The 24,900-nt window shown below is 46.8% G+C and overlaps 1 protein-coding gene across 1 annotated transcript in view; it reads right to left on the bottom strand.

Annotated features, from left to right (window-relative positions):
* LOC115475028 (olfactory receptor 5V1-like) overlaps nt 1-18,827 on the bottom strand; it is a 31,470-nt gene extending 12,643 nt beyond the window's left edge. The window contains exons 1-2 of the mRNA XM_030210767.1: nt 18,131-18,827; nt 1,720-1,920 (exon numbers count right to left, since the gene is read on the bottom strand). Coding sequence (XP_030066627.1) covers nt 1,720-1,920; nt 18,131-18,827 — 898 coding nt within the window. The remainder of the gene's footprint in view (nt 1-1,719; nt 1,921-18,130) is intronic.
* Nucleotides 18,828-24,900: the final 6,073 nt, after the last annotated feature.

Below are 24,900 nucleotides of genomic sequence, written 5' to 3' on the forward strand. Positions count from 1 at the left end.
TGATGAGGAGTCCCACAATGTCCATAGCAATACTTCTCATAGGTTCCCCAATAATAGGCAATGGTACCATAGGTGCCCTGGGAGGGTATCGGTCCACCAACCGCTGACAGGAGGGGCAACTTTGGCAATAATTCTGGACTTCCCTATGTATGCCAGGCCAATAAAAACGCTCCAGCACCTGTTTCAACGTACTCTGGGAGCCCTTATGCCCTGCCAAAGGATGATCATGGGCCCCTCTTAGAATAAGACTCCTAAAGACCCTGGGAATTACCAGCTGGCCTCGCACCGGTCCCCCCACCGGATCCTGTATTTCCCGGTACAACAATCCCTCCACCACCCGAAACCGGGGAAACCCGCCTGAAGGCTCCCCTTCCACTTGTTCCCAGGCCCTTTTTAATACCATGTCATCTCTCTGCTCCTGGCCAAAAGCGGGAAATCTCTCTACCACCTCTTGTGGCCTCCATGGCATAGCCTCTCCTTCCCACAACCTCCTTAGGGCCCTAGCCCGGCTATGCCTCTCCGCCTGCCGTGTTCTCCCGGTTCTCCCCTTATCTCCTCATGGAAAGGGAAGAGCTGCCCTACCGAATCCTCCCCCCTATCCTGCGACCCACCCCGAGCCTTCTGAGCCCGAGTAGTCACCCACCCTGTGACCCCTTTCAACCCCCGTACAAACAGCTCGCACTCCCTCCCCAAAATGAGGTCAAAAGGCAGTTTTGGCAGGATCGCCACATTAAGCCACCCTCTCTCCAGAGGGCTCCCTAGTAGGATCCTGAACACAGGGTAGGCGGTTGAAGACCCATGTATGCACCTAATCGGAATCATTCCTACATACTGTCTGCCCTCTTCCCCCATGGCGGTGCTCTGGATCCTATTCCACAAGACCCGGGACATCATCGACTGATTGGCCCCCGAGTCTAAACTGTCACCCCTCCCACATGAACCTCCAGGAAGAAGAAATCCTCGGGGTCTGTTACCATATGTCCCGCAAAACCTAGTCTTTCCCTACACTCCTTCAGCATGTGGCCGGGCTTCCCACATCTAAAACACCTTCTTCCCCCTGGACTGGGACCCGGGTCCCTACGACCCTCCTCCCTCTTTCCCCCAGTCCCCGTATTGGCATGAGTACTTCCCCCTTGACCCCTACCCTCTTGGCTACTAGGGAGGAAGGGGTTAGTAGGATGTCTCCCTGCCTCAAAATACAGTTCAGCTCCATGAATCACCCCTTCCAATGAGCGCACCTCTTGCTTAATGAGCCACTCACGCACTGGGGTGGGTATGGCAAACAAAAACTGTTCCACTATAATCTCCTCCACCACCTGTTCTGCAGTCTTCTGTTGCGGCTCCAGCCATTTATAGGCTAAGTCTTTCAGTCTCTGGGCAAAAGCCCGGGGGCCGCACTTCCCTCCCCGTAGTAGTCTCCCTAAAAAGTCTTCTATAATGGTCTCTAGTAAGACCTAATATATTTTTAATGGCCACCACTACCTGCTCATAATCCATGGAGCTGTCCGCAGGCATGGCCCGGTATGCAGCCAGAGCTTCCCCAGCTAGGCTTCCTGCCAGTCGAACCGCCCACTGTTCTTTCGGCCATTGCACTGCCCTGGCGATCCTCTCAAATGTAGCAATAAAGTCATCCACATGATCACCCTCCCCCATTCGTCCCCAAAGAAAAAGGTCCAAACAGAGGGGTTCCTACCCCCATGGGTAAACCGGCCACTGTACCCGGGGCTGCAACTTTAGCCAACAGGCTCCCTATGGCTTGCATCTGACCTTGCACTGCCTCGAGCAGAGGTACATGCTGTTCCTTGGCGGCTTCCACCACTTGCTGCAAGACCTGTTGAGCCCCCTCCTGCTGCTTCTGAAACTGCGCAGCCATCCAGTGAAGCATTTCTTTCTGCTCCATCCTGCCTGGTCTGGAATACCCTGAAAAGAAAACCAAAAACACCAAGTGCGATACCACTTTTTTTTTTTCTTAATTCCTAATTTGTACTGCTCTTCTCCCACCACTCCCCTTTTACACTACCCCGCCTGGGTTCCTTGGCATGACCTGTGTTCCCCCCTTAGCTTCACACTTCAATCCAGCATTGATCCCCCTTCAGGTACCTCTTACCTGGGGTAACCGCTGGTCTTCGCTTTGCTAAGGGTGGCCTTGTCAGCTTCACTCCGGCTGCTCTGTGGTAGCTTCAATCGAGTCCCATCGGCGGTGGCACTGTAATAACTGTAATCCCGGTAGCAAACCTTCAGGGGTGGTAGGCTCCCTTTAGCAGTCCACAAATAAAGTCCTTCCAGAAAACACAGCTTTTAGTTCCCAACAGTTTATTTCCCCTCCTCCACCAAATCTCAGTTCAAGGGGTTAAAGTCCCATTCGGTTTCCAAAATAAAGCAACAAGAAAAAAAACTTCCCTTTAAATCCCAGTTCTCCCCCCAGTTCAACAGCCTGGGTTTCAGTTTTAAAAGTCTTTCTGCTTGGGTGGTTGCAGAATGGCAGTACACCGCCCACAACACAGCTAATTGACTCCTGTGACCACCCACTGCCTTCAGTCCCTGCAACTCTGCCCCAAAGTACAATTACAGTCCATGTCCACTGGTTCCTCCAAACCTGGTGTGTTGGTCTCTCCAGCCTCCCCTTCCTCCAAACACTCCATTAACTCTGCCTCTCTGCTAGGCTGTTGGTTGGAGACCTCCTCCCCCTCCCAGGTGGAAGGAATCTTGTACTGATTTCTAACCCACGGGTATTGAGCTTTGTCATCCCTGCTCCCCCTTCTGGCCCTCACCTGCCATCGCAGCTGCTCTCTCCAGTCCCTTTCCCCCTCCCTTCCACGTGGGGGCCACACCGGGTTTTGGGACCTACCACCCCGATCCCTTCTCTCAGGGCCTTGTGGGGAATGTAGTCTGGCCCCATACCTCCTCCTGAGCTGCTTAGACCCTCCAACCTCCTTACAAAGTGAATAGAGATATGTGGAGGGGCATAATCGAATGGGGCACCCAGGTTTTCATGAGGGCATCCCAGAAGGCGGCCCTGTAAAGGGGCGGGGAACCTGAGGAAAAATAGACCCAACTGAATTTTGGCAACAGATCTACATTGACGGATGGACAACAGAGACAAACACAATCCAATTCCTCTCTAACTGGGATAATAGATGCAAATTGATACTAGACAACATTGCCCCAATTCAAACTAGAACCTCGCACAGGAAAAACTCAATACCATGGTTCAATGAAGAACTGAAAAAACTCAAAACACAAGTTAGGAAATTGGAACGGACGTGGAACAAAAAAAAAGATGACCCCACTCTAAACGCGTGGAAACTACTTCGAAGGAAATACAAATATGCCATAAGACAAACCAAAAGACAATACTACAAAACTGAAGTCGGGCCAAATTACAAAGACACACACAAACACTTCCAACTCGTGAACAAACTACTAGACACAACCCCAGTCACCAACAACAACAAAAACACTCCAGGAGCCGACGACTTGGCGAGATACTTCAACGAAAAAATCATAAAACTACGACTCAAAATACCAGCCAGCCCAATTGAATATACAACACTCCTAGAATGCCTAGACCCAGAACCCGGAATCCACCCAGCAGACAGGATCTGGACTGAATTCACCATACTACCAGAAGATCTTATCTCACAGACACTTAAAAGATTTGCCAAATCTCGCTGTAAACTAGATATATGCCCAAACAACCTCATGAAGTCGGCCCCCCAACAATTTATAATGGACCTAACTAACCATATGAATTTCATGCTACAAAATGGACTCTTCCCAAAGGAGAAGGGTAATATTCTACTCACCCCCATACCCAAGGATGCAAAGAAAAATACTAACGAACTATAGACCAGTAGCATCCATTCCCCTACTCACCAAAATAACAGAAGGCATGGTGACCAAACAACTCACAGAATATCTAAACAAGTTCTCGTTACTGCACAATTCCCAGTCAGGATTTCGATCTAATCACAGCACGGAAACCGTACTAGTCACGCTTGTGTCCAAACTCAAACAACTGATAGCAAACGGCAACAACATACTACTGCTACAATTCGACATGTCAAGCGCATTCGATATGGTCGACTATGGTATTTTATTACACATTCTAGAATACTTCGGAATCGGAGGTAATGTTCTCAGATGGTTTAAGGGTTTCCTAACCACCCGCTCATATCAAGTGACATCAAACTTGACAACATCAGCCACATGGACACCTGAATGCGGAGTTCCACAGGGATCCCCCTCTCACCGACCATATTCAACCTAATGATGACACCCTTGGCTAAGTTATTATCGAATCAGAATCTAAACCCATACATATATGCTGATGATGTAACAATCTTTATCCCATTCAAACACGATCTAAGAGAAATTTCCGACGAAATCAACCAAAGCCTACATATTATGAACTCCTGGGCAGATGCATTTCGACTGAAACTAAATGCCGAAAAAACCCAATGCCTGGTACTCACCTCGCAATACAACAAGAAGGAATTTACCACCATCAACACACCCAATCTAAGTCTACCAGTCTCAGACACCCTAAAAATCCTTGGAGTCACCATTGACCGACATTTAACACTTGAGAACCATGCGAAAAACATAACTAAAAAAATGTTCCATTCAATGTGGAAACTAAAACGAGTCAGACCATTTTTCCCAAGGAATGTCTTCCGATACCTGGTACAATCACTGGTACTTAGTCATCTGGACTATTGTAACTCACTCTACGCCGGGTGTAAAGAGCAAATACTCAAAAAACTCCAGACAGCCCAGAACACGGCTGCCAGACTTATATTTGGCAAACCAAAATACGAAAGCGCAACACCCCTCCGCAAAAAACTACACTGGCTCCCACTCAAAGAACGCATCAAGTTCAAACTCTGTACCTTGGTCCATAAAATCATCCATGGTGACGCCTCAGCATACATGTCGGATCTAATAGAACTGCCACCCAGAAATGCAAAGAAATCCTCCCGCACATTCCTCAATCTTCATCCTCCTAAATACAAAGGCCTGAAATACAGATCGATGCATGCGCCAACCTTTTCCTACACAAGTACACAGCTCTGGAACTCACTGCCACGTAACCTGAAATCGGTCTACGAAGTGATCACTTTCCGCAAATTCCTGAAGACTTACCTCTTCGACAAAATATATCATAAAGAACAACATGCGTAACTCTACCTTCTTCTAGATATCCAGGAATGTTCTTTATGTCTTTTGCTCCCATACCTTCTTGTACCAAATGCCTTTGACTCTAACACTATCATGTATTTCACCATCATGTAACCAAAACTGCTGCTAAAACAATGTATACTCTTTTCTATTCCCAATATTATGTATTTCACCATCTTGTACCCAAAACTTGCTGTAAATACCAAATGTACATTCTTTTCTATTTCCAATATCCACGATGAAATGTAAGCCACATTGAGCCTGCAAAAAGGTGGGATAATGTGGGATACAAATGTAATAATAATAATAATAGTATTATCAAAACAAGAAGGGCGTCCATCTTTCGTTTCGATAATACGGTCGGGGACACACAAATCATGAAATTTAGGTCGACCTTAGAGATGGTCGTCCTTAGGTCATTTTTGAGATGGCCGTCCCCGGTTTTCGGCGATAACGGAAACCGAGTATGCTCATCTCAAAAGTGACCAAGTCCAGGCCATTTGGTCGTGGGAGGAGCCAGCGTTCATAGTGCAATGGTCCCCCTCACATGCCAGGACACCAACCGGGCACCCTAGGGGGCACTGCAGTGGACTTCAGAAAAATGTCCCAGGTGCATAGCTCCCTTACCTTGGGTGTTGAGTCTCCCAACCCCCCCCCCCAAAAAAAAAAAAAAAACACAACTGTACACCACTACCATAGCCCTTAGGGATGAAGGGGGCACCTAGATGTGGGTACAGTGGGTTTGTGGTGGGTTTTGGACAGCTCACATTTACCACCACAAGTATAACAGGTGGGGGGGATGGGCCTGGGTTTGCCTGCCTGAAGTACACTGCACCCATTACAACTGCTCCAGGTACCTGCATACTGCTGCGATGGACCTAAGTATGGCATTTGAGGCTGGCATAGAGGCTGGCAAAAAAGTATTTTTAAGCTTTTTTTTAATGGTGGGAGGGGGTTAGTGACCACTGGGAGAGTAAAGGGAGGTGATCCCCGATTCCCTCTGGTGGTCATCTGGTCAGTTTGGCACCTTTTTGAAGATTGGTCATGAAAAAAAATGGACTAAGTCGCCCAAGTGTTCGTCAGGGATGCCCTTCTTTTTTCATTATCGGCCGAGGACGCCCATCTCCTAAGCACACCCCAGTCCCGCCTTCGCTACACTGCCGACATGCTCCCATGAACTTTGGTCATCCCTACAACGGAAAGCAGTTGAGGGTGCCCAAAATCAGCTATCGAGTATGCTGATTTGGGCAACCTTGTGAGAAGGACGCCCATCTCCCAATTTGTGTCAGAAGATGGGCGCCCTTCTCTTTCGAAAATTCGCTTGAGAGTTTGACAAAGTTGGTTAATGAGTTAATGAAGAGCTAGAGAAGTTGTTAGTGGGTAGAGGGGTTGAGTGATTGAGTGGGTGTGGGGGTGACTGGTTAAAGGTCACTGGGTGAGTTGGGGATTATTGGAGTCATAAGACAGTGTAAGCAGGTAGGGTTTTGCCTATAACAGGGCATCTAGTGAATGAGCAAGGGGATGGTGTTTGTGCCTGACAAGAGGAATAAGTATGTGAGTGGATGGGAGATTATGAATTGAGAGAATGGGCTGTAGTGCTAGAAGTTTGCTTTCGGTTTTGTGTTTAATTCCATATCATCAAGCAGATCAATCCATAGACTGGTGAAGATAGAGAGCAATCTTTTGCCTCTCTATATGTGGTCATGTGCTACCAGGAAATCCTCAGTATTCTCTCTATCTAGCAGGTATGTGGTCACACGCAGCAGCTCTGGCTTGGTCTCCACGTCTATTTACTTAGGCTTTGTTGAGTACCTGGGGTTGAGGGCTCTTCGTGAGCAAATGCAAACCTGGTGGTGCCAAGTCCCTCCTTTTCTCCCCCCTCCTGCTGGCTCCAAAAAAAACCAAAACAAAACATAACAATCTTGAAGCAGAAAAGATTTTACTTGCAGCTGCTCACTGGGACACCAATTCATTGCAGCTCGGAGCAAGAAGCAGGTAATTTTACCTTTTCCTAGCAGACAGGGGGTTCCCCGAACCTTTCCCTCGTGGATCATGGCGTTGGATGGTAAGGGCGCGAAAAACGTTCCTCGGACCGCAATCACGCGGCTAGCGGGGAGGCAAGGGAATCGGAGGCAGAGAAGCCCTTTTTGGGCGCCCTTCTAGACTTTTCTGATTTAGCCAGTTTTTCCTCCGCTGGGGCATCGGTGGCCTTTCCCGCCTTAGGCGCCCATCCCCCGATGTCTGCCCTTCCGACATCGGCTGCCCATGCAGCTCAGACGGCCTCTGGTTTGGCTGCCTTTGAGTTGGGCAGCGGTAAGAAGATGGCGAAGTTTAAGCGCCATGCTTTCCGCACGGCTCATTCGCGGAGTGACGCGCCAGACGCCATTTTGGATGTGCAGCGCGCCTCTCCCCCGTTCTATGGAGTGGAGGTTGAGAGTTCCTCTAGGGCTGTGGCCCAGGTTGCAGAGGTGCACAAACAGGGGGGTTTCTCTCCTGAGTTTATTTTGTTACCGCATCAGGCCATTCAACTGCAAAACGCTGCTCCTGCTCCCCTGTCAGATATGGGGGCAGAGGCTTCCCTGATCAAGCGCCCTCGGGTGGATCTTCAGGTCTTGGGGGACTCTGTCTCCTCTGATGTAGATGAGGGCAGCGTTTCTGAGTTCTCCCAAAGGTCCCTTGAGGATTCTTTGGAGGAGGCTGATCCTCGCCCTGATGGGGGGGATGACCCCTCTGCAGTGCGGCTTTTTCGTTCAGAGGAATTGCCTAACCTGTTAGTTCAGGCTATGAGCATCTTGAGCATTTCCTCTCCGGAGGAAGGCCCTCCCTCAGTCTCGGTGTGTTCCGCTATTATGTTGGGAACCAAGCGCCCTTCCAGGACCTTCCACATCCATGAAGCCATGAAAACTCTAATTTCGGCTCAATGGGATTCTCCAGAGGCAAGCCTCAAGGTAGCCAGGGCCATGACTCATCTGTACCCTCTGCCAGAGGGTGAACAGGAGGCCTTGCGCTGGCCGGCAGTGGACTCTCTAATCACTGCTGTGACAAAAAAGATGGCTTTGCCGGTGGAAGGTGGCTCTGCCCTTAAGGATTCACAGGGCAGGAAATTGGAAGCAGCCTTAAAGTTAGCCTTTGAAGCGGCCGCCTTGAGTTTGCAGGCCTCGGTTTGCGGCTTCTATGTGGCCAGTGCATGCCTGACAGTGTTGCAGCGGGCCACCCCATTGGATTCTTCCTTGAGGGCGGATTGGCCGGTCCTGGAGTCGGGCTTGGCTTACTTGGCAGACTTGCTGTATGATGTTTTGAGAGCCTCGGCTAAAGGTATGTCTCAGACAGTCTCTGCCCATCGATGGCTATGGCTTAAGCATTGGTCAGCTGACCATGCCTCCAAATCCCGCTTAGCCAAGTTGCCTTTTAAGGGCAAGCTGCTCTTCGAGGATGAGCTGGACAAGATCGTGATGGATCTCGGCAGTTCTAAAGGCAAGAGGTTGCCGGAGGTCAAGGCAAGGGCCAGCAGTGTTCGCCCTGGTTCCTCTAAGGGCCGTTTTCAAGAAGCCCATCGGTATTGCCCGGGCAAGTTGGGCTCCTCTTCCTCCTCCTCCTTCAAGCAGACGTTCTCCCCTAAGCAGCATTCCTTTCGCAGGGACTGCCGCTCAGGAGGTTCTTCCTCCGGTCTTCCCCCAGGGTCTTGTACCCAATGACGGGGCCCTGGTCCATGGCCCAGAGCAGATAGGAGGCAGGCTGTCCTCTTTTCTGGGCGAGTGGACCAGGATAACTTCAGACGCTTGGGTTCTAGAAGTCATCAGAGATGGCTACAAGTTGGAATTCTGCCGGCCCCTGAGAGACAGGTTCGTGAACTCTCCCTGCAAGTCTCCCCTCAAAGTGGCAGCAGTTCAGCAGACTCTAGACAACTTGCTCCACCCTGGGGCAGTGGTCCTAGTGCCCATAGATCAGCGTGGCACAGGACGTTACTCCATTTACTTTGTGGTGCCAAAGAAAGGAGACTCCTCTCGACCTATTCTCAACCTCAAGGGAGTCAATCGGGCCTTGGGAATACGGCATTTCTGTATGGAGACTCTCCGCTCCGTGATTGCTGCGGTACAAGAAGGAAAATTCCTGGCATCCTTGGACATCAAGGAAGCTTATCTGCACATTCCCATCTGGCCGCCTCATCAGCGCTTCCTGCACTTTGCAGTGCTGGGCCGGCACTTCCAGTTCAGAGCCCTCCCGTTCGGGTTGGCTACGGCTCCGCGGACCTTCTACAAAGTGATGTTGGTCATTGTGGCTTATCTCCACAAGGAAGGAGTGCAAGTCCATCCCTACCTGGACGACTGACTGATTCGAGCCCCCTCCTTTGCGGAGTGTGGGAGAGCGATGGACAGGGTCATTGCTCTTCTGAGCTCCCTAGGATGGATCATCAACAAGAAGAAAAGTCAGCTGCGCCTGACTCAGTCCCTGGAGTATCTGGGTGTTTGGTTCGACACCCAAGTGGGCACAGTGTTCCTGCCGGACAACCGGAGCCTAAAGCTTCAGGCCCAGGTGGGCCGGTTCCTAGCCTCCTCAGCTCCTCGGGCTTGAGATTATGTGCAACTGTTGGGCTCCATGACGGCCACGATGGAGGTAGTGCCCTGGGCCAGGGCCCATATGAGACCACTACAGCGCTCTCTTCTGCGGCACTGCACTCCGGTTTTGGAGGATTACGCAGTACGCCTTCCCCTGGACCCGGCGGTGAGAAGGGCGCTAAGTTGGTGGCTGATGTCAGACAAGTTGTCAGCCGGCATGCCTCTCACGTCCCCGGAGTGGATTGTCGTTATGACGGACGCCTGCTTGACGGGCTGGGGAGCCCACTGCCTGGGAAGGACAGCGCAGGGGATATGGTCGCCGGCGGAGGCAAAGTGGGCCATCAACCTTTTGGAACTTTGGGTCATTTGGTTGGCGCTTCAAGCGTTTTTTCAGGTACTGATACTGAGGCCAGTTCGAATCCTGTCAGATAATGCCACGGCCATGGCCTATGTCAATCGCCAGGGAGGTACCAGGAGCGCCCCCCTAGCCATGAAGTTCTGCCAGTGGGCAGAGGCGAATCTGGACCAGCTGTCGGCGGCTCACATTACGGGAGTCCTGAATGTCGAGGCGGACTTTCTCAGTCTCCATACCTTGGATCCCTGAGAGTGGCAACTGTCTGCTCGGGTGTTCTTGGAGATCAAGAAGCACTGGGGCATGCCGACCTTGGATCTGATGGTGTCCTCGGCCAATTGCCAAGTGCCGCGGTTCTTCAGCAGAGGACGGGACCCTCGATCTCTGGGGGTCGATGCTCTTCTCCAGCAGTGGCCGGTACAGGAGCTTCTCTACGTGTTCCCGCCTTGGCCTATGCTGGGCAGAATTCTTGGCCTGGTGGCAAAACACCCAGGCCGGGTGGTCCTGGTGGGTCCAGACTGGCCCAGATGCCCTTGGTATGCGGACCTGATCCGGCTTTCCATAGACAGTCCTCTGCGGCTTCCAGCGGAGCGGGGTCTCTTACATCAGGGTCCCGTGGTGATGGAGGATCCCTCCCCCTTTGGTCTTACGGCCTGGCTCTTGAGCGGAAGCGGCTGAAGAAGAAGGGCTTCTCGGACAAGGTCATCACCACTATGCTGAGAGCACGGAAGCGCTCTACTTCTACTACGTACGCCAGGGTATGGCATACCTTTGCATCATGGTGCGAGGCAGGATCCCTGTCGCCCTTTACGGCGCCAATTGCTTCGGTGTTGGCATTCCTGCAAGAAGGTCTGGAGAAAGGCCTGTCGTTCAGCTCTCTTAAGGTCCAGGTAGCGGCTCTAGCTTGCTTCAGGAGTCGCCTGAAGGGTGCTTCCCTGGCTTCTCAGCCAGATGTGGTGCGTTTTGTCAAAGGGGTTAATCACCTATGCCCTCCTCTGCACTCGATAATGCCTATGTGGAATCTCAATCTGGTGCTGCGGGCCTTGCAGAAGCCGCCCTTTGAGCCATTATCGCGGCTGTCTCTGAAGGATCTGACGTTGAAAGCGGTCTTTTTGGTGGCAATCGCTTCAGCCAAGAGGGTTTCCGAGCTCCAGGCACTCTCATGTAGAGAGCCATTCCTGCGGTTCACGGAGGCAGGAATGTCTATCCGCCCACTGCCTTCCTTCCTGCTCTAGATTGTTTCTCGCTTCCATGTGAATCAGCAGCTTTGTCTACCCTCCTTCCGTAGAGAGGATTATCCAGAGGAGTATCGTGCTCTCAGATGCCTGGATGTTAGACGAGTTGTCATCAGATACTTGGAAGTGACCAACAATTTCCGGAAGTCGGATCACCTGTTTGTGCTGTTCGCGGGCCCTCATAGGGGTCTGCAGGCATCTAAGCCTACCTTGGCACATTGGGTCAAGGAAACGATTGCGGTGGCTTATGTGGCCGCAGGGAAGGTGCCGCCTATCCAGCTGAAGGCTCATTCTACCAGAACACAGGCGGCCTCTATGGCGGAGTCCAGATCCGTTTCCTTGGAGGAGATTTGCAGATCGGCGACTTGGGCGTCAGCTCATACCTTCTCACTGCATTACCGCTTGGATGTGGCAGCACGTGCCGATGCTCAATTTGGGGCATCAGTGTTACGTTCTGGGATTTCCATGTCCTGCCCTGGGTGAGTACTGCTTGGGTACATCCCACCAGTCTATGGATTGATCTGCTTGATGATATGGAAGGTAAAATTATGTATCATACTTGATAATGTTCTTTCCATTAATCATAGCAGATCAATCCATAGTCTCTCCCAGATATCTGTACTGTTTGTTCTAGTTCAGTTATATTTCATGTTCAAGTTTAGACTTCAGTTCCTGTTCAAGAGGACTTCAAGTTCAAGTTCTTCCACTTGGATTTCCCTGGAGTTGGGACAACTTTGTGTTACAGTGAGCTGCTGCTTCTTCCCCCCCCCCCCCCCCCCCCCATTTTGACGGTGGTTGGAGTCATAACTAAATTATGTCAGTGCTCCCTTCCGCTTCGTGCGGTAGTAGGGTAGCTTTGTTTCCCTCTTGCTTTGGAGGTGATGGGTTAAGCCAGCTCCTCCCACGGTTGCGGTAGCAGGACATGCCAGTTCCCCCCACGTCGGCGGATGTGGGTGCCCCCCCCGCTTCGGCGGTGGTTGGGTGGTGGAGTGTCCCTTTGTGGGTGTAATTCTCTATGTTTGGTGATTCCTGCAGATGGAGCTTTGATATCGACTATATTGAGGATTTCCTGGTAGCACATGACCACATATAGAGAGGCAAAAGATTGCTCTCTATCTCCACCTGCTGGTAGATGGACACAACCCACCAGTCTATGGATTGATCTGCTATGATTAATGGAAAGAAAATTATCAGGTATGATACATAATTTTACCTTCAATACCAATATATTAATGCTCTTGGTTATAAGAAGGGGAAGGTACACTCGAAGGGGTTTGGGGAGTAGTGGTACCATATTTTGTGTTTACAGAACTATGAGTGTACCTCTTGGTTTGCATATACATGGCGTACTGGATTGTTGGTGTACTACAAAGACATTTTGAAATAAAGATAAAATGAATGGAGGAAAGAAGGTAAGTAACTGAGTAGATGGAACAGATGTAACTGGTGCGGGACCAGAAAGTGAGAGAGTGTATGCAGAGTTATGAGAAAATTCAGGGTGATAGTGATTAGATGTTTCTAGAGCAATGGTTGGCATCAGACCCTCTTCTCCTCCTTCATCCTTATTTTGAGGTCCAATATTCAAGGATGACAGACCATGTTTTAAAAAAATGCTGACTGCCCCAGATGAATATTGACTTGAGTCTTTCCAGACAGATAACAGAAAAACATTGGCGAATAGCAAATCCATACATAACTATCAAATCAAATCCATTTCTTTGTGTGGGAATGAATAGCTTATTGCTTTTGGGAACTTTAATCTGTTTTGTAAATGCATCTCTGTGATAAGGTATTCCATATAACTAATCTTGCAACTGAAACAGTACATGATCTTGTGCCTAGTTCAGTGCCTTGTACTAGTTTATGCATGGCTTGTAATGATGGTATAGCCAGCAACCCTTGTTATGTGAATCATAGATCAGGTCATTATCATTTTGGCAATGTGAATCACAGTTGGTAAAACTCAAAACACGTTCCACAGTCCAATTCCAAAACGTAATTCTTATGAGGTATGGGTCTGTGGGTTCAAAAGAGGTGTAGAGGAAGAGATTTTTTTTTCAAATTGGGGATGGGGGGGGGGGGTCTAGTCAGGTGGGAGGGGGTCCATTAGACCACAGGGCATTTGTATTGATGTTAGGGGTAGGGGCAGGTGGAGATGGATCAGAGGGGAAGGAGACCAACTATACCAAAAGAGAGGTACAGTGGGGGAAATAAGTATTTGATCCCTTGCTGATTTTGTAAGTTTGCCCACTGACAAAGACATGAGCAGCCCATAATTGAAGGGTAGGTTATTGGTAACAGTGAGAGATAGCACATCACAAATTAAATCCGGAAAATCACATTTTGGAAAGTATATGAATTTATTTGCATTCTGCAGAGGGAAATAAGTATTTGATCCCTCTGGCAAACAAGACCTAATACTTGGTGGCAAAACCCTTGTTGGCAAGCACAGCGGTCAGACGTCTTCTGTAGTTGATGATGAGGTTTGCACACATGTCAGGAGGAATTTTGGTCCACTCCTCTTTGCAGATCATCTCTAAATCATTAAGAGTTCTGGGCTGTCGCTTGGCAACTCGCAGCTTCAGCTCCCTCCATAAGTTTTCAATGGGATTAAGGTCTGGTGACTGGCTAGGCCACTCCATGACCCTAATGTGCTTCTTCCTGAGCCACTCCTTTGTTGCCTTGGCTGTATGTTTTGGGTCATTGTCGTGCTGGAAGACCCAGCCACGACCCATTTTTAAGGCCCTGGCGGAGGGAAGGAGGTTGTCACTCAGAATTGTACGGTACATGGCCCCATCCATTCTCCCATTGATGCGGTGAAGTAGTCCTGTGCCCTTAGCAGAGAAACACCCCCAAAACATAACATTTCCACCTCCATGCTTGACAGTGGGGACGGTGTTCTTTGGGTCATAGGCAGCATTTCTCTTCCTCCAAACACGGCGAGTTGAGTTCATGCCAAAGAGCTCAATTTTTGTCTCATCTGACCACAGCACCTTCTCCCAATCACTCTTGGCATCATCCAGGTGTTCACTGGCAAACTTCAGACGGGCCGTCACATGTGCCTTCCGGAGCAGGGGGACCTTGCGGGCACTGCAGGATTGCAATCCGTTATGTCGTAATGTGTTACCAATGGTTTTCGTGGTGACAGTGGTCCCAGCTGCCTTGAGATCATTGACAAGTTCCCCCCTTGTAGTTGTAGGCTGATTTCTAACCTTCCTCATGATCAAGGATACCCCACGAGGTGAGATTTTGCGTGGAGCCCCAGATCTTTGTCGATTGACAGTCATTTTGTACTTCTTCCATTTTCTTACTATGGCACCAACAGTTGTCTCCTTCTCGCCCAGCGTCTTACTGATGGTTTTGTAGCCCATTCCAGCCTTGTGCAGGTGTATGATCTTGTCCCTGACATCCTTAGACAGCTCCTTGCTCTTGGCCATTTTGTAGAGGTTAGAGTCTGACTGATTCACTGAGTCTGTGGACAGGTGTCTTTCATACAGGTGACCATTGCCGACAGCTGTCTGTCATGCAGGTAACGAGTTGATTTGGAGCATCTACCTGGTCTGTAGGGGCCAGATCTCTTACTGGTTGGTGGGGGATCAAATACTTATTTCCCTCTGCAGAATGCAAATAAATTCATATACTTTCCACAATGTGATTTTCCGGATTTAATTTGTGATGTGCTATCTCTCACTGTTACCAATAACCTACCCTTCAATTATGGGCTGCTCATGTCTTTGTCAGTGGGCAAACTTACAAAATCAGCAAGGGATCAAATACTTATTTCCCCCACTGTATTTTATTTTTTACTGTTGGAGGATGGGGTGTCACGTCAGGTCAGATTGAATTGAGGGATGGAGTGAGGAAGCTAGAATCAGGTCAGGGTGTCAGGTTGGAGTGAGAATGAGGATGCCTCTAGACACCCACTCTGCTCAATCAAACCTTTTATGCTGTCAGGTATTTGGTGCATAGTTTCCCACATATATCATGCAGGAAAAACATTTTTTTCCTTGTATGGTCACAGGTTGCTAATGACTTGATTAAGATACATTTATGTTCATTTAACACTTGCTATACTGCTTTTCTTTTTAAATAAATTTTAAAGTGATCTGATGTAAGAGTTTCCACTCAAGTAAACACCTATGCTGAAATCCTTCCTGCATTACTATCCCATGCCAAACCTGTATTACGCCCATGTTAACTATGTGGGAAGTTTTCTGCATGGGTCCCTCTGTTTGCTCATATTCTTATCTTTGAAGGGGACAAAAGACAGCGAAGACTATAGTGTGTGTGAATGGTATGGATTATTTGGAATACTCAGTCATGGATTACTGGTGTGTTTAACGCTGCAGAGATACCCAGGATAGTTCTCACTTTACTACACAGTTTAGTGTCTGCACGGCTATACATGTTATTCACTCTGTCTGTGTGGTTTCCACTTGTTTTCTCTTGGATATTTCATCACTATGGTTGCTAATCTACTCACTGGCTTTGCTCTATGGGTGATCCTCAGGACTTTAGAACTGAAGCCTGCTTGTAGTCTGGTGAAGTACTGTGCAGTATTGATTTTCTGTCCTCTTATGGCAATCCATTGGATTGGATGTGAATGATATTATTCAGCTCCTGTAGATGAAGTCTGTTGGTTTGTCTGGGCTTGCATTTCAGTTTAGGAGCATAGGGTCAAGTTAACAGGCTATATAATATAATAGATGGATTTGGTGAATATGAGGGTTTATGAATAGTAGTTGTTCATTCTTTCTTAAAGTAGCTGCTATACCATGTTGATGCAAGTGTGGCTTATGGAACAGATTATTTATTTATTTATGTAATTTATTTATAGCATTTTAGATCTATGTGACTTACAAGCATTGCACACATAATTCAATCACCAATTAAAAACATACACAGATGTAAAACATGGCCAGACAATTTCAATAACACCTCACCAATTCTGCCAATGTACAGCTCAACAAAGTTCATTGCATATCCAAAGAGCAATATAAAATACCTGTGATAACAAAAAAAGTTTTTAACTGTGTTTTCTAATGTGATGCATTTTCTGAATCACAGACACTGACATTAGCCCCCTAATTCTATAAAGGTCACCAAAAATAGCCTGCACAAATCCATGCACTCAATTTGCACATGCAATTTAATTGAATGACAAGCCAATTAGTGCCAATAATTGGCTTTTTAGCAAGCAATTATTGGCACTAATTAGATTTAATTGAAATGTACGTGCCTAACTTTAGGTGCCAGATCCATGTCTAAATTTTACATATGGCCCAAAAAGGTGGCGCAGAAATAGGAGGATCAAGGTCATTTCTGGGCAAAGCATGTGTATGGATTCAAACTACATGTGGATTTATGGAATAAGGGGACAACATGCATAACATTTATGTGCAGATATTTGTACCACATTTTTGTCTGTGCAAATGAACGTGCCTATATTTATGCATGACCTCTGCGCCTAAGCACTAATTCTATAAACTGCACTGAAATTTAGGCACAGCTTATAGAATAACGCTTAAGCGGGGTTTTTTCAGTGCCAAATTATTTAGGTGTAATTTATAGAATACAGTCCTAAGTGGGTTCCAACTGATTTCAATGAGCGAGAATGTTTGTAAACATTTAAAACAACTCAGGTAAGAAAGGGCTAGTTTTCCAAAGCCTAGTGTATCAATGAAAGAACTTTAAACCAATGTAAGTTGCATAAAAAATGGGAAATATGTTGTTACTTGGATAGACGTGGATAATATTGCCTTTGTGCATACAGACTGGTAATGGTTTGACTCTTTATGAGATATTTACGCAAATGCTCTGAACTTAACCCAGTGTTATGTACTGAGTACGTTACTTAACGTGGAGGGGCATAATCGAACGGGGCGCCCAGGTTTTCATAAGGGCGTCCTCGCAGGACAGCCCCATAAAGGGGCGGGGCAACGCGTATTATCGAAACAAGATGGACGTCCATCTTTCATTTCGATAATACGGTCAGGGATGCCCAAATCATGAAATTTAGGTCGACCTTAGAGATGGTCATCCTTAGGTCGTTTTTTAGATGGTCGTCCTTGGTTTTCGGCGATAATGGAAATTGAGGACGCCCATCTCAAAATCCACCCAATCAAAGTCATTTGGTCGTGAGAGGAGCCAGCATTCGTAGTGCACTGGTCCCCCTCACATGCCAAGACACCAATCGGGCACCCTAGGGGGCACTGCAGTGGACTTCAGAAATTGCCCCCAGGTACTTAGCTCCCTTACCTTGGTAGGGAGCTATGTCAAAAACATAATTGCTATAACACAAAGTTGTTGCAGAATGCTCTGAAGTCTACAGTGTCAAAAGTCATCGAGCAGTGGGTTAGAACTTATGATTTCAGAACTGACATGTTTTCATCTCAATAAAAACTTTTTTATATACCAGGTTTCCTTACCCTTAACCATTTGGTCAACACTATGATGCTTGGTCAACCCTACTGTGCTTGTTTTGCTACAGACATTTTATTTGACATCTCACATAGGCACCCTCTTGTGAAATTAATACCCACACTGTGTGCATTATTTTATTAATTCTGGAAGAAAAATACTTCTTCTGATGGTTTTCCATAAAGTTTCCTTCAGTTCTTTGTTTCTAAGACTATAAATCAAAGGGTTGAGCAGTGGAATTGCAGTTATATGCAGTACAATAAATAGTTTGTTAAAGTCCATAGAGTATGAAGACTTTGGTCTCATATACACACCTATAGTGGTTCCATAAAATAAAAGAACAACTGTAAGATGGGAGGAACAGGTCGAAAAGGCTTTTTGTCTACCCTTAGCTGAGTGGATATTTAATACAGCAGAAACAATGTACACATAAGACATTATTGTTAGTATGAATGGAGTAAAACCTACAAAGGGACTTTCAATATAAGTTATAATTTCAATGATGTTGGTCTCTGAACATGAAAGGGTCATCAATGCTGTGAGGTCACAGAAGAAATGATTAATTTCATTAGACCTACAAAAAGATAACTGTGATACTAAAATAACATGAGGAAGTGGGTTTATAAATGAAATTATCCATGAAACAGTGGCTAGAATTATGCAGACTTTCTTGTTCATGATGATGGTGTAACGTAAAGGATTGCAGATGGCAATATAGCGATCATAGGCCATGGCGGTGAGAAGGTTGAACTCAACATCTGTGCAGGCCTGGAAGAGGTACATTTGTATCATACAATGTATGAAAAGAATGGTCTTATTCTGTGCTATGAGTACTGCTAACAATTTAGGAACTGTGACTGTCACATAACAGATTTCGAGGATAGACAAGTTGATGAGAAAGAAGAACATGGGGCTATGCAGATTGGAAGCAGAGCAAACTGTGAATATAATAAGCAGATTCCCTGTCAAGGACATCAGATAAATAATCAAAAATATAAGAAAAAGGAGGAGTTGCATGTCAGCCAGCTCAAAGAAACCCAGAATGATGAATTGTGTAAACTTGGTGTGATTCATCTTTTCCATTTCTCTTATTCAGATTAACTGTTGAAATAAGAAGGGGCAAAACAAAATATTATAGAAATGTATCTTAAGGCTTGACATTATAGCATGATCTTGTCAAATACTCTCTCTTTGTCAAGAATAACTATGATAAGATTGGTCATTCTTGTAAAACTTTCAAGGCTCTCAAGACATTTACTTAGACGTACATCTCAGGCACAAAGCCTATTTGATCAGGCTGCACTAATTCTGGCAATATTTTATAAAGCCTTTCTACATACGATACATGATATGGGCCACTTATACACATAATTTATGGCATACTGTAAGTTATGTACATATCTCTGGCTCTATGGGTGGCATAAGTGCTCACTCTTAAATGACAGGGGCATACTTTATCTGTTCTGCTAGTATTCTATAAAGGAAAGTAAGCACTTTCTTCTATAGAATAGGCCCATCCTAGGTGCTCTGTTATAGATTTGCCCTCCACATGTGTCTATTATATCAAATACATGCATATATCACTACTTTGCTGCTGTTACAAGTAATCTATGACCCTTGGTAATCAGCATATAAGTGCACACACTCGGCAGTCATACTTATGCATTCATATTCGCCCAAGCAATTTTATACTAGAAGTTTGCCCTGATTCCCCTCTCCCTCAACCACCACTACCACAACCACCAAGGAAAATCCTTATATCATAGTTAGGTCCTGCCCGATACAGCCCAAGATGCACCAAGTGGGGCAAGCACTGCCATTTTGAATATGATGGTGTCCAGAGGCAGAAGCAAATAGACATCACTCCTGTCTCCTATGAGGAATGGAGAGGTCTGGGGAGGGTTGGGACTCCACTAGACCACCAGACCAATGGTGACTAGGAGAGCTGGGCCCAGCCTGCCCTGGCATAGCCTGATCTAGCCTAATCGGGGGGGGGGGGGGGGGGGGGGGGGGGGGGGGGGGGGGGGGGGGGGGGGGGGAGGGGTAAGGCCAATATGGGCCTAGTCAGGGAGGAGGAAGGCACTGAACATTTTTTGCTCTGAGCTGCAGATTTGTCGTGATTTTAACACAGCACAAATTTGAATGCTCATTATCTTGAGCATGCAGTGGAAATATTTCTGTGCTAGATTTGCAGTAGAATTTCCCTTTACTGCAAATCTTTGAGCATCAGCCCCTGTGTGTGCTAGAGTTAAACCTGGAGAGGTAATGCTCATCTGTGACATCCAAGAACTGGGTCCTGAGACAAATCTACAAACACAAAACAGGAACTGCTAAAAGAAGAGAAGGGAAGGCACAGACATTGAAAGACAGACAATTACTCTAAACTACAAGATACCCAGCTACACCAACAAACTGACAAACACAGAGCAGCAACTTGCAAATGAAAGGGGTGGGGTAGGGGAGGAGAAAATTGATAAGAAAAGTAAGTAGGGGTTAATATCACAATAAAATATTCCCCAACATACATCATACCAAGCACCAGCTCAAAAAAGATGATTTTGTGAGAGATTTGTATGATCTATAGCAAGTTTAATGCAAACTTTCAAATTCCATGCCTTCTAAATGCAGAACTCTTCTAAATATATTGCACATGCATTAATGGAAGGAACATGCCCCCAACACGTTTCTTCCATGGATGTCTAAAAATGGGCATAATCAGCATTTCTATATTTAAATAACATTCTATATCAACATGTACACAAATAATTTATATGTGTATGTCCAAAATACAGTGTATCAAAGAAAATGAAGTAAACTACACCATTGTGTTATCTGTTTTAATAAGTTTTCTTAGGGACTTCTGGTTTGAGCTTCAACGTGATGGCTGTGTGATTGGTGAGCTTCTCACTGATTTGTCATTATTCTCAACTCTTTACATCACCCAAAGCTTCAGCTTCGAGCTAATTTTTTTAAATTAAAATGAAAAACAACAAACCTGAATTGAATTTCAGTATCTCTTTCACAAGTAAGCGCTTAAAATACACTCCTCCTTCTCCCAGCAAGAGCGGCACAAATGACAGCGTCCACACAGCAGATGATCTGGTATTCTTGGAATTGAGAAATTACAAAGAATCAATTCACAACCACATGGCAATTTTGACAGATATGCACCAGGAATTAGATTGAATACATGCCCAAATCACCACTTCTCAACAAAATATCGTGGACCTTTCTGGAAGAATCCCTGCCAGTGATTAAGCAGCAGGCAATCATCATTACTAAAATACGGAAAGATCTGGAAGACTTAGCAAATCGTAGCAGGAGGAATAATATTCACATTTTAGGATTACCTGAAGGAACCAAAGGTAATGATGTCTCTTCCATCCTGTCCACTTGGATTCCTAAATCTTAGACATCGAATTTGATCCATTTTTAGAAATAGAAGGGGCTCATCACATCTCATCAAGGCCTCAACCAAATGCTAAATTTCCCAGGCCTGTAGTGGCACAAATTCTTCGGTACTCTCACACTCTGCAAATTCTAACTACCACCACAAGTACGTCTTCTCTATTACATCATGGAATTTTAATTGTACCTGATCTAGCAGCTTCCTCTCCTTCGAAAAGGAAAATCTTCCTCAGCCTTAGACAAGATTTAAAATATATCAGTGCCCAGTTTGGCTTACTATCCTGCTTATTTTCAAAGGAGAAGAGTGGCTTTCTTCCGACACAAATCGGGAGATGGCCGGCCTTCTCCTAAGGCCGGCCAAATCAGTATAATCAAAAGTCGATTTTGGCCGGCTTCAACTGCTTTCCGTCGCAGGGACGGCGAAAGTTCAAGGGGACATGTTGGCAGTGTACCGAAGGCGGGACAGGGGCATGGTTATCAGATGGCCATCCTCGGCTGATAATGGAAAAAAGAAGGGCGGCCCTGACGAGCATTTGGCCGACTACTTGGTCCCTTTTTGTTCATGACCAAGCCTTGAAAAGGTGCCCGAACTGACCGGTGCCCGAACTGACCAGATGACCACCAGAGGGAATCTGGGATCACCTCCCCTTACTCCCCCAGTGGTCACCAACCCGCTCCCACCCAAAAAAAAAAAACCCCAAAATTTTTTGCCAGCCTCTATGCCAGCCTTGAATGTCATACCCAGCTCCATCACAGCACTATGCAGGTCCCTGGAGCAGTTTTTTGTGGGTACTGCAGTGCACTTCAGGCAGGTGGACCCAGGCCCATCCCCCCTTACCTGTTACCCTTGTGATGGTAAATGTGAGCTCCACAAAACCCACCACAAACCCACTATACCCACATCTAGGTGCCCTCCTTCACCCATAAGGGCTATGGTAGTGGTGTACAGTTGTGGGGAGTGGGTTTTGGGGGGGTTGGGGGGCTCAGCACACAAGGTAAGGGAGCTATGCACCTGGGAGCAATTTGTGAAGTCCACTGCAGTGCCCCCTAGGGTGCCCGGTTGGTGTCCTGGCATGTCAAGTGACCAGTGCACCAGTGGCGTAGGAAGGGGGGGGCGGTGGGGCGGTCTGCCCCGGGTGCACGCCGCTGGGGGGTGTCAGCGCCTCGCTGTTTCCTTGCTCTCTCTGCCCCGGAACAGGTTACTTCCTGTTCCAGGCAGAGAGTGCAAGGAAACAGCGAGGCGCCGACACCTCCCAGCGGCGTGCACTCAGCGGATTGGCTCTCCCGCCCGCCCCTCACCACCTTCCAGCAGGTATGTTCTCGGGGGGGGGGTTGCGCTCAGGAGGGGGGAGGGTGCGTCGTGCTGCACCCGGGGGGGGGGGTGCGCAGCGGCGACCCGCCCCGGGTGTCAGCTGCCCTCGCGACGCCACTGCAGTGCACTACAAATGCTGGCTCCTCCCATGACCAAATGGCTTGGATTAGGCTGGTTTTGAGATGGCCGCCATTAGTTTCCATTATCGGCGAAAACCAATGTCGGCCATCTCTAAGGGCGGCCCAAATGTTGAGATTTGGCCGTCCCGACGGTATTATCGAAACGAAAGATGGCCGTCTATCTTGTTTCGATAATACGGTCGGGTAAGCCCCTTTACGGGGTCGTCATTAGAGATGGGCGCCCTTATAGATGGGCACCCCAGTTCGATTATGCCCCTCTATATCTAGCGAGGATAAGAGTGACGCATCACAATCGCACGATTACTTATCCTAATCCACATATTCTCTGTAAATGTATTCAATAAATAAAAATGAGCTGATGATTATATTTTAACTTCATATAATCTGCTAAAATCTACCATGTGTTACATATGCTGTCTATCTGACAAGAAATACATATATACATATTTCGAGCTCTCACAGGTTTGCCATATTCATCTACCATGGTTGGGTTTATTTTCTTATGGAATCTTAAGAGCTTACTTTATAATTATAAGATATACAATTTTTTCCTTTTAAAATGTGTAATTACAGTATGTGGTGTGCTGTTTTCTCACTTTGTGGAATCAATGCGGAATGCTAATGTTTCTGACTGCCTCATGTTTATGCCCACGGTTAGTTCATATTTCATGTTTAAAGTTTTTGGGGAATGCTGTTGTTGGGGTTTTTTTGGTCATCCTTTAATGCCCAGTGTATTAAACATGTTAACATAATTATAGCTGACTTTATCATCTTGAAGTTAAAACCAGTCATGTTTTCACATCATCTTATTCAAGGGGTAGTCAAAGTATTGCTCAATTTAAAGATAGCCTTGTGGAATATTAATGGCCTCAATCATCTCATTAAAAGATGCAGTCTCTAATTATGCTTTTAAGAAACAAATTGATATAATTTTTGTACAAGAAACCCACTTAAATTACTTTCCAGCTTATAATCGAAAGACAAAAACGCCTATATTGCGACCTAAATTGGGAGATAGGCGTTTATCTCCCAAAAACGAATAACGCGGTATAATGGAAAGCCGAACTTGGACGTTTTCAACTGCACTCCATCGCGGAAGCGTACAAAGTTGACGGGGGCATGTCGAAGGCGTGGTGAAGGCGGAACTGGGGTGTGGTTATCGGCTGATCAGAGATGGGCGCCTTTCGCCGGTAATGGAAAAAAAATATGCGTTTTTAGCGAGAATTTAGGGCACTTTTCCAGGACCCTGTTTTTCCACGAATAAGGCCCCAAAAAGTGCCCTAAATGACCAGATAACCACTGGAGGGAATCGGGGATGACCTCCCCTGACTCCCCCAGTGGTCACAAACCCCCTCCCACCACAAAAAATGCCGTTTCACAACTGTTTATTTTCACCCTCAAATGTCATACCCACCTCCCTGGCAGCAGTATGCAGGTCACTGGAGCAGTTATTAGGGGGTGCAGTGGACTTCAGGCAGGTGGACCGAGGCCCATCCCTCCCCTACCTGTTACAATTGTGCTGCTTAATGCTTATTAGTCGTCCAACCCCCCCAAACCCACTGTACCCACATGTAGGTGCCCCCTTCACCCCTTAGGGCTATAGTAATGGTGTAGACTTGTGGGCAGTGGGTTTTGAGGGGGATTTGGGGGGCTCAACACACAAGGGAAGGGTGCTATGCACCTGGGAGCTCTTTTACCTTTTTTTTTGTTTTTGTAAAAGTGCCCCCTAGGGTGCCCGGTTGATATCCTGGCATGAGAGGGGGGACAGTGCACTACGAATCCTGGCCCCTCCCACAAACAAATGCCTTGGATTTATTCGTTTTTGAGCTGGGCGCTTTCATTTTCCATTATCGCTGAAAAACAAAAACGCCCAGCTCACAAATTGTCGAATAAAACATGGACGTCTATTTTTTTCAAAAATACGGTTCGGTCCGCCCCTTCACTGACCCGTTCTCGGAGATAAACGCCCATGGAGATAGACGTTTTCGTTCAATTATGCCCCTCTTTGTTTCTTATTTTACACATGTACCCCTCCCTTACCTGACCCTATTTATTATTGTCTTGTATGCCACATTGAGCCTGCTTGTGTGTGGGGAAAATGTGGGATACAAATGCTGCAAATAAATAAATAAACAGTGTAATAAAAACTTCTCTTAGCTGGGCTACTCAACATATTTTCTCTCCTGCTATCGCCAAGAAAAGAGGAGTATCCATTTTTATTAAAAACTCCCTTAATGCTACTATCATTCAACAAGCTATTAACACTGATGGGAGATGGATATTTGACTTCATTAAA

Source organism: Microcaecilia unicolor, chromosome 7 (assembly GCF_901765095.1).
Source record: "Microcaecilia unicolor chromosome 7, aMicUni1.1, whole genome shotgun sequence".
Classification (NCBI taxonomy): Eukaryota; Metazoa; Chordata; class Amphibia; order Gymnophiona; family Siphonopidae; genus Microcaecilia; species Microcaecilia unicolor.